This window comes from Thalassophryne amazonica, chromosome 7 (assembly GCF_902500255.1).
Source record: "Thalassophryne amazonica chromosome 7, fThaAma1.1, whole genome shotgun sequence".
Classification (NCBI taxonomy): domain Eukaryota; kingdom Metazoa; phylum Chordata; class Actinopteri; order Batrachoidiformes; family Batrachoididae; genus Thalassophryne; species Thalassophryne amazonica.
Genome location: NC_047109.1, coordinates 94,022,488 through 94,034,688, shown reverse-complemented (window position 1 = coordinate 94,034,688; position 12,201 = coordinate 94,022,488). Strand labels below are relative to the sequence as shown.

The following is a 12,201-nucleotide window of genomic DNA, read 5'->3' as shown; positions in this document are numbered from 1 at the left end:
CCTTTATTCATAACAAAATCATCATTCATAATCACACACAGACCCTGAGTCCAAAAATTAGATATTGATAAGCAGAAATAGGTCCAGGCTGGGTTTTCAAAAAAAAAAAAAAAAGAAAAAAAAGAATTTAAGACCTGCTTGACCATCTTATCATACAAAGAATTCAAGCTGATTTTGACTAAAAGGAAAACACATATGTAGGCTTGAGCTATGGTTACTGGGAAACTTAGTTGGTGGCCTGATTGGCTTCTGATTGGCCTGTTCTACTTATGTGTAGGGATGGAGCCTGAAATCAAGCATGGCCCCTTTTGCGATCCCATACTATGTGTTTTGAGGTAGGCAAGAAACACTTTGCCTACCTTTGCCGCTTTGCTTTCCACTCTATCACTGAGGAGAGGATATAATATTTAATTGTAATTTATAATTACAAAGATTTTACAGCAACTGGAGAAGTCCAAGGGGATGCCCATGTTTCACCTGGCTGCAGCAGAATGATGGTTTCTTTTAAGAAGTAGGGTTGGAACAGTTGTCTGTCTGGGTGGTTGCTATCCAGGACCTGGGGCACTTCCACAATGTGGAGGCTGCAGCGATGCATGGCGCCAGCACATTGTCCCAGATTTGACTCAAAATATATATAGATGCATCTCAAAAAATTACAATATCATGAAAAAGTCCAACATCTTTCCTCAGATATTTCATAATTGAAAATTTCATATATTTTAGGACACCGAATTTATATATATATATGTGGAGGGACAGTGGAAGACTCTACAGTGAAGTAAACAAGCTAGATTATAGCCGTCAGCTAATTTCCATCTGTTGTCTCTGGTAGATGATCTACAGCATGTTTTTGATTGTGGGAGGAAACCCACGCAGAGAGCATGCAAACTCCACAGAGAAAAGGCGGGTAGAGATCCCACAACCTTCTTGTTGTGAGGCATCAGTGCTAACCAGTAAGCCACCATGACTCTCTCAGCCTGGTTCAGTACACGCAGCCATAATTATGGGGAAGACAGCTGAATTGACAGTTGTTGAGAAGACAGTCATTGACACACTCCACAAGGAGGGTAAGCCACAAAAAAACACTGGTAAAAGGGCTGGCTGTTGGTAGAATTCTGTATCAAAGCATATTCATGGAATGTTGACCAGAGAGGGAAGGTGTGGTAGGAAAATATGTACAGGCAACAGGGATAACTGCAGCCTGGTGAAGATTGTCAAGTAAAGCTTACTGACAAACTTCAGGGACATTCACATAGAGTTGACTGAGGCTGAAGTCAGTACATCAAGAAGAACCACCATGCTCACACATGTCCAGGCCTACATGACACTGCTGAGAATTTAGTCTTTGGGCTTATCTGGAATGTTGTATGTTTTTGTGGTGAGTCCACTCTACAAAAAGGCTGACAGTTCCTCTCTAATCAACGTCTTCATTCCTCTAGTGCCACCTAAACACCAAGGAGTTCCCAGTTATGTCATGATTACGCTCCACACAGTTTCTTAGAAAAGAGTGCACGAGGGTGCATCATGTTATCCTCAGCAGAACATTTCAAAAGAATCGGCCTCACTCCCACATCAGATGCATCAACCTCCACCATGAATTTGAGGGATGAGCTGACCTGGGTAGGACCGGAGCAGAGTATCGAGTAACAATAAAAATTGATTTTAGTGGAATTTAATTGGTGAAGAAAGTGAAATAATGGTGTTATAGTTACATATAAAACCATGATAGAAACAAGTGAATCCAAGGAATCTCTGTAGTTGTTTGCAGGTTTCAGAAATGGGCCAGTTCACCAATACACCTACCTCGGCTGGAGCCATCCCAACCTTCCTGGGGAAGATCATGAATCTTTAAAAAAAGAGACAGAAGATCAGTAAAATTCACATTTCTCACCTTTCACAAATAGATGATTTTTAAACAAGCACAGAAGAATTTTTCTTACCTTATTCATATGTTCAGATCTATTATTTGAATTGAATGAGAATGTCATCTAAGTAAACAAAGACAAAAAGCATCTCACATAGAGCTCTGTAGGTTGGGAAAGACTGCCAGTAGTGCAGCAGATAACAGAATATTTACAGAGGAATCCTTCAAATGGTGATACAAGCACCAAAGTTGGCACAAATACTCCTTAGACATTACTCTTTTGATAAAACCAAGTAGCCACTTGAATCTTCAATAGGCGGCCAGATAGGGGTCAAGAAGAATTACACAGGGGTCAAAATTTAAAAATATTCCAGTCATATTGAAAGCTATACCACATTATTTGTCCGAACATATATATTCCAAAAAAGTATAGTTCCGACTATCTATGACTGAATGTTCTGGAGTTACTGGATAAAAACAGCAAGAATGGTGACAAAGGTCAGTTTCAGTTTGTACAGGGGTCAGATGTTACAATTGCTAAAACATGAGTCAATAGGGTTTTAAAAAGAAATAGTTTGCACCATGTATCATGTTTAGTTATCACGTTACAGGATCATACAGTTGTATGCAAAGGTTTGGGCACCCCTGATAATTTTCATGATTTTACTTTATAAATCATTGGTTCTCTGGATCAGAAATTGCAATTAAATATATCATATAGCCAGTGATGCCGGTAACGTGTTACTTAGTAAAGCGTTACTCTAATCCGACCACTTTTTTTTAGTAACGAGTAATCTAACGCGTTAATCTTTCCAAATCAGTAATCAGATTAAAGTTACTTCTCCATGTCACTGTGCGTTACTATTATTTTTCATTGTGGGTCGATAGCAGCATTAAACTTGGTCCGTGGGCAGGAGGTCGGGGTTCGGCTCAACTGCCCACTTTAAGCGAGCTGTGAGCTTTTAATCCACGGTTTTTTGCAGCTGCTCGACTCGTCCTCACCTCTTAAAGCGCGGTGATCAGCACACCTGCACTGAGCTTTACAAAGACATTTTTATACTTTTTCCCCTCCTTTATTTAGAATTCTGAGCTGAGCTGCTCCGTATCGTCTCGTTAAAAACAGCTGATCCTCCGCGACGCGTCAACAACTAACACTATTTTCCACTCAAATGCACCTAAACTCTCTTTCTGAGGACCACATGATGTGAAAACGCAATAAAACTTTCTTACCTGTAAATCTGGTCCTGTTTTCTGCATAAATACATGTTATCCATTCTTTGTGCTCAAACGCCAAAGCAGGGGCGAATCCAGATGGAATGGGGGCGTGGGGCAAGGATGTGCCCCCCCTCACAACACCCCTAGATTAAAGGTCCAGTTTTGAAGCCGTTTTTTACTACAACTACTAATATTGCTTAAAATAATAATAATTTCGACAAGTAAAATGTTTAGAGAGTTAGAATTTAATAGTTACATTTCTAAACAATGTAGGTTTGAAATTGCAAGTTTTACTGTTACAGTGCTGTCAACAGTTAAATATGAGGTCAAGAAAGAGGTCTTTATTTTACTTTTTATAAAACAAGTATTTATTTTCATTGAAGTCAAGAAAGGGTGACTATAAAGTGAGTTGTTGTCAGCAGCTGGGGAAAGTAACTAAAAAAGTAACTAGTAATCTAACTTAGTTACTTTTACAATTGAGTAATCAGTAAAGTAACTAAGTTACTTTTTCAAGGAGTAATCAGTAATCAGTAATTGGATTACTTTTTCAAAGTAACTGTGGCAACACTGCATATAGCAGACAAACACACTGATATTTGAGAAGTGAAATGAAGTTTCTAGTATTTACAGAAAATGTGCAATAATTATTTTAACAAAATTAGGCAGGTGCATAAATTTGGGCACCCTTGTCATTTTATTGATTTGAATACATTTAGCACTAATTATTGGAACACAAAATTGGTTTGGTAAGCTCGTTGACCCTTGACCTCCTTACACAGATGAATCCAATCATGAGAAAGTATTTAAGGTGGCCATTTGCAATTTTTCCCCTCTTTGTATCTTGTAATGAGTGGCAACATGGGAACCTCTAAACACCTCTCAAATGACCTGAAAGAGATTTCAGCTGTCACTTTCCACTGTGAGGAACATAGTGAGGAAATGGAAGACTGCAGGCACAGTACTAGTTAAGGCCTGAAGTGGCAGGCCAAGAAAAATCTCAGATAAGCTGAAGCAAAGGATGGTGAGAACAGTCATAGTCAACCCACAGACCTGCTCCAAAGACCTACAACATGATCTTGCTGCAGATAGAGTCTCTGTGCATCATTCAACTATACAGCACACTTTGTACAAAGAGATGCTGTATGATGCTGTAATGCAGAGGAAGCCTTTTCTGCATACACACCACAAACAGAGTCCCTTGAGGCATGCTAAAGCATATTTGGACAAGTCAGCTTCATTTTGGAATAAGGTGCTGTGGACTGATGAAACTAAAATTGAGTTATTTGGACATAAAAAGGGGCAGTATGCATGGCTGAAAAAGAACACAACATTCCAAGAAAAATGCTTGCTACCTACAGTAAAATTTGGAGGTGGTTCCATCATGCTGTGGGGCTGTGGGGCCAGTGCAGGTACTGGGAATCTTGTTAAAGTTGAGGGTCACATGGATTCCTGTAAATATCAGCAGATTCTTGAGATCAATGTTCATGAATCAGTGACAAAGTTGAAGATGCGCCGGCGCTGGATCTTTCAACAAGACAATGACCCTAAACACTGCTCAAAAGCTACTAAGGCATTCATGCAGAGAAACAAGTACAACATTCTGAAATGGCCATCTCAGTCCCCAGACCTGAATATTGAAAATCTGTGGTGTGATTTTAAGTGGGCTGTCCATGCTCGGAAACCAACAAACCTGAGATGTTTTGTAAAAAAGAATGGTCCAAAATACCTTCAACCAGAATCCAGACTCTCATTGGAAGCTATAGGAAAGTGTTTAGAGGCTGTTATTTCTGCAAAAGGAGGATCTACTAAATATTGATGTATTTTTTCTGTTGGGGTGCCCAAATTTATGTACCTGCCTAATTTTGTTTAAAGAATTATTGCACACTTTCTATAAATGCTACAAACTTCATTTCACTTCTCAAATATCACTGTTTGTCTGCTATGATATATTTAACTGAAATTGCTGATCCGAGCACACAATGATTTACAAAGGAAAATCATGGAAATCATCAGGAGTTCCCAAACTTTTACATACAACTGTATGTCACATGCCATAGAATCCAATGGACTTCGGCATTGTTTGACTTTTACTTTGTAGACCAAGCATTCAGCACAGTCAGAACTATTCCATTTATTAATCCTATTAGTTCAACCAGTAATTTACACTGCTCTTTGCTGTTGCCAATGTGAATGGCCAAGGTTGGACCTTCGACTTTTGAATTGTGATTTGGTGCTGTACTATGAATTGATTTAAATTTGAATGACATAAAATAGGCAAAAATTTATGTGAATAAAGATTATTTGTTTGTATGTGTGTGTCTGTGGTATCTACAAAACAATTACGTGCCATCATCAAACCAAACTGCACAAAAACCTTTTAATATACAACCAATAAGTGGTTGACGATGTATGTGTGTGTGTGTGTGTGTGTATATATATAAATAGCTCCCTCTGCTGGTCAAGTTGTATTATCTATCTATCTATCTATCTATCTATCTATCTATCTATCTATCTATCTATCTATCTATCTATCTATCTATCTATCTATCTATCTATCTATCTATCTATCTATCTATCTATCTATCTATCTATCTATCTATCTATCTATCTATCTATCTATCTATCTATCTATTGTAGATGATGTGATGATCAAAGCAGAATGTATTGACGTCTACTGAGACAATTAACAGCCATTAAAGCCCAGATAAAATTTTAATAACAGTGATAACAGCATAAACCACATTGTTTACAAGCAAGAACAGCTCTGAAACACTTCAAATAAATCCTAATCTATAGTATAAAGTTTAATGTTAGACTAAAGTAAAAGGATTTAGTACAGCTATACATACAAATTGGGGGCAATTTTATTTTCCTGTTTTTTTTTTATATCTACCCAGAAAGCTATTGAATCCATCATATAAAATGGTTACCACCTTCACTCTAAGTAATAAAATGCTTCTCAGTCACTTGGGTGCATTTCTCTGATCAGAAATGAAATTCTCAAAACTGGTTGCTCAATCTCCATAACATCTTATCAGTTGGGCAGATCATAAAATCATCTATCCATCCATTTTCTATACCTGCTTACTCCAATTAAGGATCAAGGGGAGGGGGTGGAGTCTATCCCAGCAGTCATAGGGTGTGAGGCAGGGTGCACCCTGGGCACAACACCAGTCTGTCACAGCAGGGCCACATATAGACAAGCAAACACATTCACACACACCTACAGACAATTGTAAGGTTCCAATCCACCTAACCTGCATGTCTTTGGATGTGGGAGGAAGCCGGAGCACCTGGAGGGATACCACACAAACACAAATCGATCTCATGACCTTCTGGCTGAGGTATAACAGTGCTAACCACAAAATCACCATACTGCCCATCATAAAATCAATTTTTCATTATTGAACAAACTGTGAATTCTTTAGTACATCAATGTAATTGAATGTCTACAACTGTTGACTGTTTTTTACACTGTCAGTTGCTAATGTCATGATGGTAAAAATGCACTATGCTGGTTCCCTGCTGAAGAGTTGTACCCAATAAAACAAACAATACTTATTTCATCACTTGAGTCATTGTATGCAAAAGTGCTAAACTAGTTATCAAAATCTGTTAGGCATATTTGAGGCATTTCTTTCACCATTTTTCTGGAAACTCATAAATTGATCAGTTGGTCTCAGGTGAACCTCAACTTTCACTTACAAGAAGACACAATGCTGTAAAAGCCTTTTTTTGTTGCTCTGTACCAATGTCTGGAAAGAAGTTGCAATTACAAAGAGCATAAAAATGTGAAACATACAGTATGTAGTATCTTGCCATCAACCACTCTACAAAACAATGTGTAACTTTATAGTTTCCAAATGGTTATGCCACACAGTTAAAGTAAGGGTGCTGTCTTGTGCATTTAAAGACAGATCTTTGCCTTGTTTTGCATCGGAAAAACATAAAATGTTTCAATGATGGCACAACTGTTTGACTACCTTACCCATGATCAGTTGTGTGAGAACTTGCCATTTTGATACCACTGACTGTTTCATCTCCATGACCCAATCCCGGATAAGCGGTTGAAGATGAGTGAGTGAGTGAATGTTTCTCTGGCATTAATACTTGTTTTTAAGCATGAACTAAGCATTTTGAGCAAGTTTTGCACTTTTTCAGGTAACCCAATATGTTTTGCAGTTTGCACTGATTGTTTGAAGAAATGCACACTGTTGTGCAAATGTCAATGATGATTTAAGGAATGCAACAGTGCAACTGACAAAAACTGTAAATTAGTCATGTCAACCAGTCACACAGTTGCTTAAACATAACAGTCATAACAGTTGCTTAAATGGGAAACCGAACATATAATTAACTACAACAACTCAGTTTCCCTGAGGGAGTGTTCCCAAGGGATTAATGAAGTTCTATCTAATCTAATCTAATCTAAAAAAAAAAAAAAAAAAAAAGTTCAACCAACTTAAAAAAAATGTGTTACAAATGGTAAACTTGAATGAATTAAGCTGTTTGAACTTACGTTTGTAAGAAAACTTACAAACATACGTTCAAACAGCTTAATTCATTCAGGTTTTTCCAATTGTAACACTTTAAAATTGGTTCTTTTTTCAGTGCAGTCTAATTTAACTCTGAACACTTAATTGCATATTCTGTTTTCTGCTTAATCAACCAAGTTTTATGGTACAGGTTGACATAACTAGCTTAGGTAAATATAACAATTGATTTCTGAGGGTTTTTTTTTTTCTTCTCTTCAAAAATACTGAAAAATCTGTTGAGGTTTATAAAATAAGCAGCTATGTACAATATAAAGAATGTATGTAAATGCCTTGGATTTTGGCATTAGATGTGCATCTGGATATGGGGATTAAAAACAAAGCAAAAGAAAAAAGAAAAAAGTACATCAGGTCAGACCTGGAAGCCAAATAAACAATGGCACTACGACTTTATAGGAGTGTAATAAACACATAATAACTATAATATACATGCACAATATTTAATTTAATTTAGGCTGATAAACAACAGGTAAGTTATACTACACATAGTACATCGTAAATGTTAACCGAGATATTTCCTCTGCACTTATGGTTCCAAATCAGCCAAGTAATGGTTGTCTTGGGTTACAATTTTTTTGTGCATACATTGGAACATGAGTCTGGGTCACATAGTTTTAAAATAATGTCGGGTGTTGTCAGACAGTTCGTGCACTTGTGGTTATACTTGGTTTCATATGTAGACAGAACCAAAAGATGTTTTGTCTGCATCTTTTTGTTGACAAAGGAAACTTTTAAAGGAAACTTTTGGGGGTTTTTAGGGTGTGCGTACTGGCACTTGTCTTGTGCACATTTCACCACAAAATATTGCAATATCTATTTTGAATGTTTGTCTGGTTTCTCTTGACCACAAAATAGCAGATTACATTTCCTCTATGGTCTGTACAGTACAGACGACTGGTGTTGCTGTGTGAGTGATTGTGCAGCCCAAACTACATCTCTACAGTACAACATATGACTTTTAGCCACAAGATAAATGTAGTCACATTCTCCAGAGTTGGCAGGAATTCTTTGGAAAATTCCACTTTTCCAGCACTACCAATCACTTATCTCAGATTTTAATTAAGTTTATTAAAGGGGCAAGACCAGTTAGAAAATTAGATAACTGTTGATTTCCATTGAACTATCACATTTTATCAATCAAACTGCAAAAAGGTGAACATCAGAAAGCATGCAAACATAAAATGTCACATTAGGGGCCATGTATTTAAAAAAATTATATTCAGAAAAGATTCTATATACATTTATGTGAAAACAAATAATTGCCCTGTACAGATACAATATTCATTTGAAGAATGGCTTTAAACTTCAGCATCAGAGTAAGACTTGTCTTTGCTCCGACTGATGGCCATTGAGTTTGTGTAGGTGTAAGACCGGGACACCTCTTCTTGGAAGGCACTCTCCAAGACATTCAGGATGGATCTGCGGACTTTATCCTTAAAATCCTGGCCCATGAACACGTACAGCAGAGGGTTGAGGCAGCTGTTGAGAAAGGCGAGGCTGGTGGCTATTGGTACTCCAATAGTGGTGACATGGTCTAATGTTTCACTGGCCTCAGAAGCCATATGATTAACCATCTCAATAAGAGCCATGACATGATACGGAGCCCAGCACAGGAAGAAAATGGTGATCACAGCAGCGATGATCTTAAAAGGGCGACTGGAGTGACTGGACAGGCTGCGGTTCCTCCTGAGACGATGGATTATTACAGCGTAACAGGAGACGATGACTGTGAAGGGGATCACAAATCCCAGAAGGAAGCGAGTAATAGTCATAGCCCGATGACGAAACTGACGCAACTGATTCACAGACTGAGTTTCGTAGTCGTCAGAAAAGGCAAAGTTATTGAAACAGTTGATGATGTCTTTATTGTGATATGACAGTGCAGTGTCCCTGAAGATGAAGTACGGAGCACTGAGGATCAGAGCCAGAACCCAAACACCTAGGCTCACACAAGACGCTTTCCGCACACTTCGGTGGTTCTGAGCCCAGACTGGCCACACAACAGACACACATCTGTCCACACTGATGACCACCAGGATGTAAACACTGGCAAACATGTTCAGAAAGCTCACAGTGCTGTTTAGTTTGCACATGAATTTGCCAAAAGGCCAGTGAAAAGACATCGCCGTGTATGTGACACTCAGGGGAAGGAAAGCGGTGAAGAGGAAGTCGGCCACAGCGAGGTTGAGGAACCAAACTGTGTTAACTGTTTTCTTCATCTTGAACCCTGTCACCCAGATGACCACTCCATTTCCAAGGACCCCGAGAACAAAAGCCAGAGAGTAAACAATGAGAGACATGATGTTCAGGGACTGTCTCAGCTCAAAGTGTTCGTCTTTGTAGTCGTACTCGTCATCGTACATGGATCCATTCCCACCGAATATATCTGTCGTATTCATGTGATCAAAGGGTGGAGCTGTTATTGTCTCCATCATTGTCTTAAAACCTGCAAAAACAACAAAAGTATAATGCAATTATTGTATTTTAACACCAAAATCAAGTTTATCTACAAGGAAGGACACCTACACCTGCATTATCAACAATAACAAATAACCATTTTGTACCCAACTATCATAATTTATATCATATTATAATACTCAATATTGCCAATTTAGTACATATGGGCATATAACTTAAATATTAATATTGTTTCACTGCAATCATTCATTATTCCTTTTTGTCTTTTAAGACTTATTGAAAATTATTCTTCTTTCACACTTTTAATTGTCCATTGCATTGATGTGTTTCAATGTGAAGAACATTGAAATATCTGTTTAGAAAGCACTATACCAATAAAATGATGATTATTATTATTATTACTCAAACTGTATAAAACAAACAAACAAAAAAATGCAAAAAACATAAGATGCACATCCACAGTTTTTCTTTTCTACTGTTAACTTTCCAGTGACAAAAAGTGAGAACTGCTCAACAAATAATTTAAACATCAATGTCATGTTATTTATGCAGACAAATAGAAATACTTCTGCTTTTGCAAAATATTTAGTAAAAATAAAAATTCATATTTGCATTTAAAATTGGTTCTAAATAAAAAAACAAAACAAAACTGAATAATAAAATGTTTGTAAAGTGTTAACAGTTTGAAATGGATATAGCCAAAAAGGAGGAAAAACATTAATACCGATTAATACTTTTGTAACCAATTAACTTTTTAAGTGTCAAAAGTATTCTAACACAGGCGCGTGCGCGGGCACACACACACACACACACACACACACACACACACACACACACACACACACACACACACACACACACACACACACACACACACACACACACACACACACACACACACGGCAAAATGGAGAAAAGCATTACTGCATTATCGCCACCTAGAGGTAAGAAAGCCACACTAAAGTTTGTGGTTGAAAATCGGAACATCACATGAACATAAAAGAAATAAAGAAAAAAGTTCACGGGCAGATGTGCGTAAACTGCACGTGCTTTTGAACCCAGACACGAGGTCTGTTTGAATCCTTTACATCTTATTATGTGAACGCCCATAAATCTGCACTAATTTAAAAAGACTTTTGGGGCGATCTGTTCTGTTTCACGTTTTTTAGGCTTCAACGTAATTAACAATCTGCGACGAAAATATCGATGAGTTTTTAATTGCCCCCCCCCCTTTTTTTTTTTTAGGTCTCATGCAAACGGTTCTGCAGATGTCGGAGAATTAAAAAAATGCAGAAGAAAAGAATTTGATTACAACAAAGTTGCCATCAGCTAAATAAGCACAATAAAACTTATTTATGTTTGACACGCAAGTGCGAAGTGAAAAAGTTTCTCCACATACGTTTATCTGCAGGTTATTGTATTTTTTCTAAAATGAGAAGCGTAACAAAGGCGGATTACCTTGACACAGCTCTCCGGTTTGGTGAGGAGGTGCAGCTGCAGAGAAGAACCACGAAGCTGCTCCACCGCCGTCCTGAAGGACTCGTTAAATATGTGACATCATCGCCCACGCGGGGGGGCGGAGCCTCAGCACCACCGCTTTTTATCTGTGAAACTCTGGTCAAAATGTGGGAGAAAAAAGCATTGATTTAACTGTGTGCAAAGCAACAATATCTTTGTGAAAAGCGATTTGACGACAGCTGAGTTTCTGTGAGGTTAGACTCTTGTCAAGAGTTCAGTTCAGGATAGGTTTAGTTAACAGAATCAAAATCAGAAATGTTTTATTAACCTCAATGGGACAAGAGTTAAAGGACAGGACAGTCCAGTTTGGGTTTCTTGATTATTGCACAGTGCATCCAAAAGGTACTCACAGTGCTTCACTTTTTTCCCCACGTTTTGTTGTGTTACAGCCTTATTCCAAAATGGAGTAAATTCACTTTAATCGCTCAAAATTCTTTACACAATACCCCATAATGACAACATGAAAAAGTTTTTTTTATTTTTGTAAATTTATTTTTTAAAAAACACTAAGGAATCACGTGTACATAAGTATTCACACCCTTTGCACAATACTTTTTTGATGCACCTCAAGTCTTATTGAATATGATGCCACAAGCTTTATTTATTTTTTTCATTTTTAATCACTTGCATTGT

The 12,201-nt window shown here is 37.7% G+C and overlaps 1 protein-coding gene across 1 annotated transcript; it reads right to left on the bottom strand.

The window, feature by feature from the left end:
• Positions 1-7,695: 7,695 nt before the first annotated feature.
• LOC117514581 (chemokine-like receptor 1) lies at positions 7,696-11,560 on the bottom strand. The gene is made up of 2 exons (XM_034175102.1): positions 11,509-11,560; positions 7,696-10,078 (listed from the first exon to the last, which is right to left on the bottom strand). Exon 2 carries the CDS (start codon positions 10,065-10,067, stop codon positions 8,931-8,933), a length of 1,137 nt encoding a protein of 378 aa, XP_034030993.1. The 5' UTR covers positions 10,068-10,078; positions 11,509-11,560; the 3' UTR covers positions 7,696-8,930.
• Positions 11,561-12,201: the final 641 nt, after the last annotated feature.

What these genes read in the sequence shown, in the direction of transcription:
- LOC117514581 (XM_034175102.1), bottom strand. Translation starts at nt 10,067, where the DNA reads ATGATGGAGACAATAACAGCTCCACCCTTTGATCACATGAATACGACA.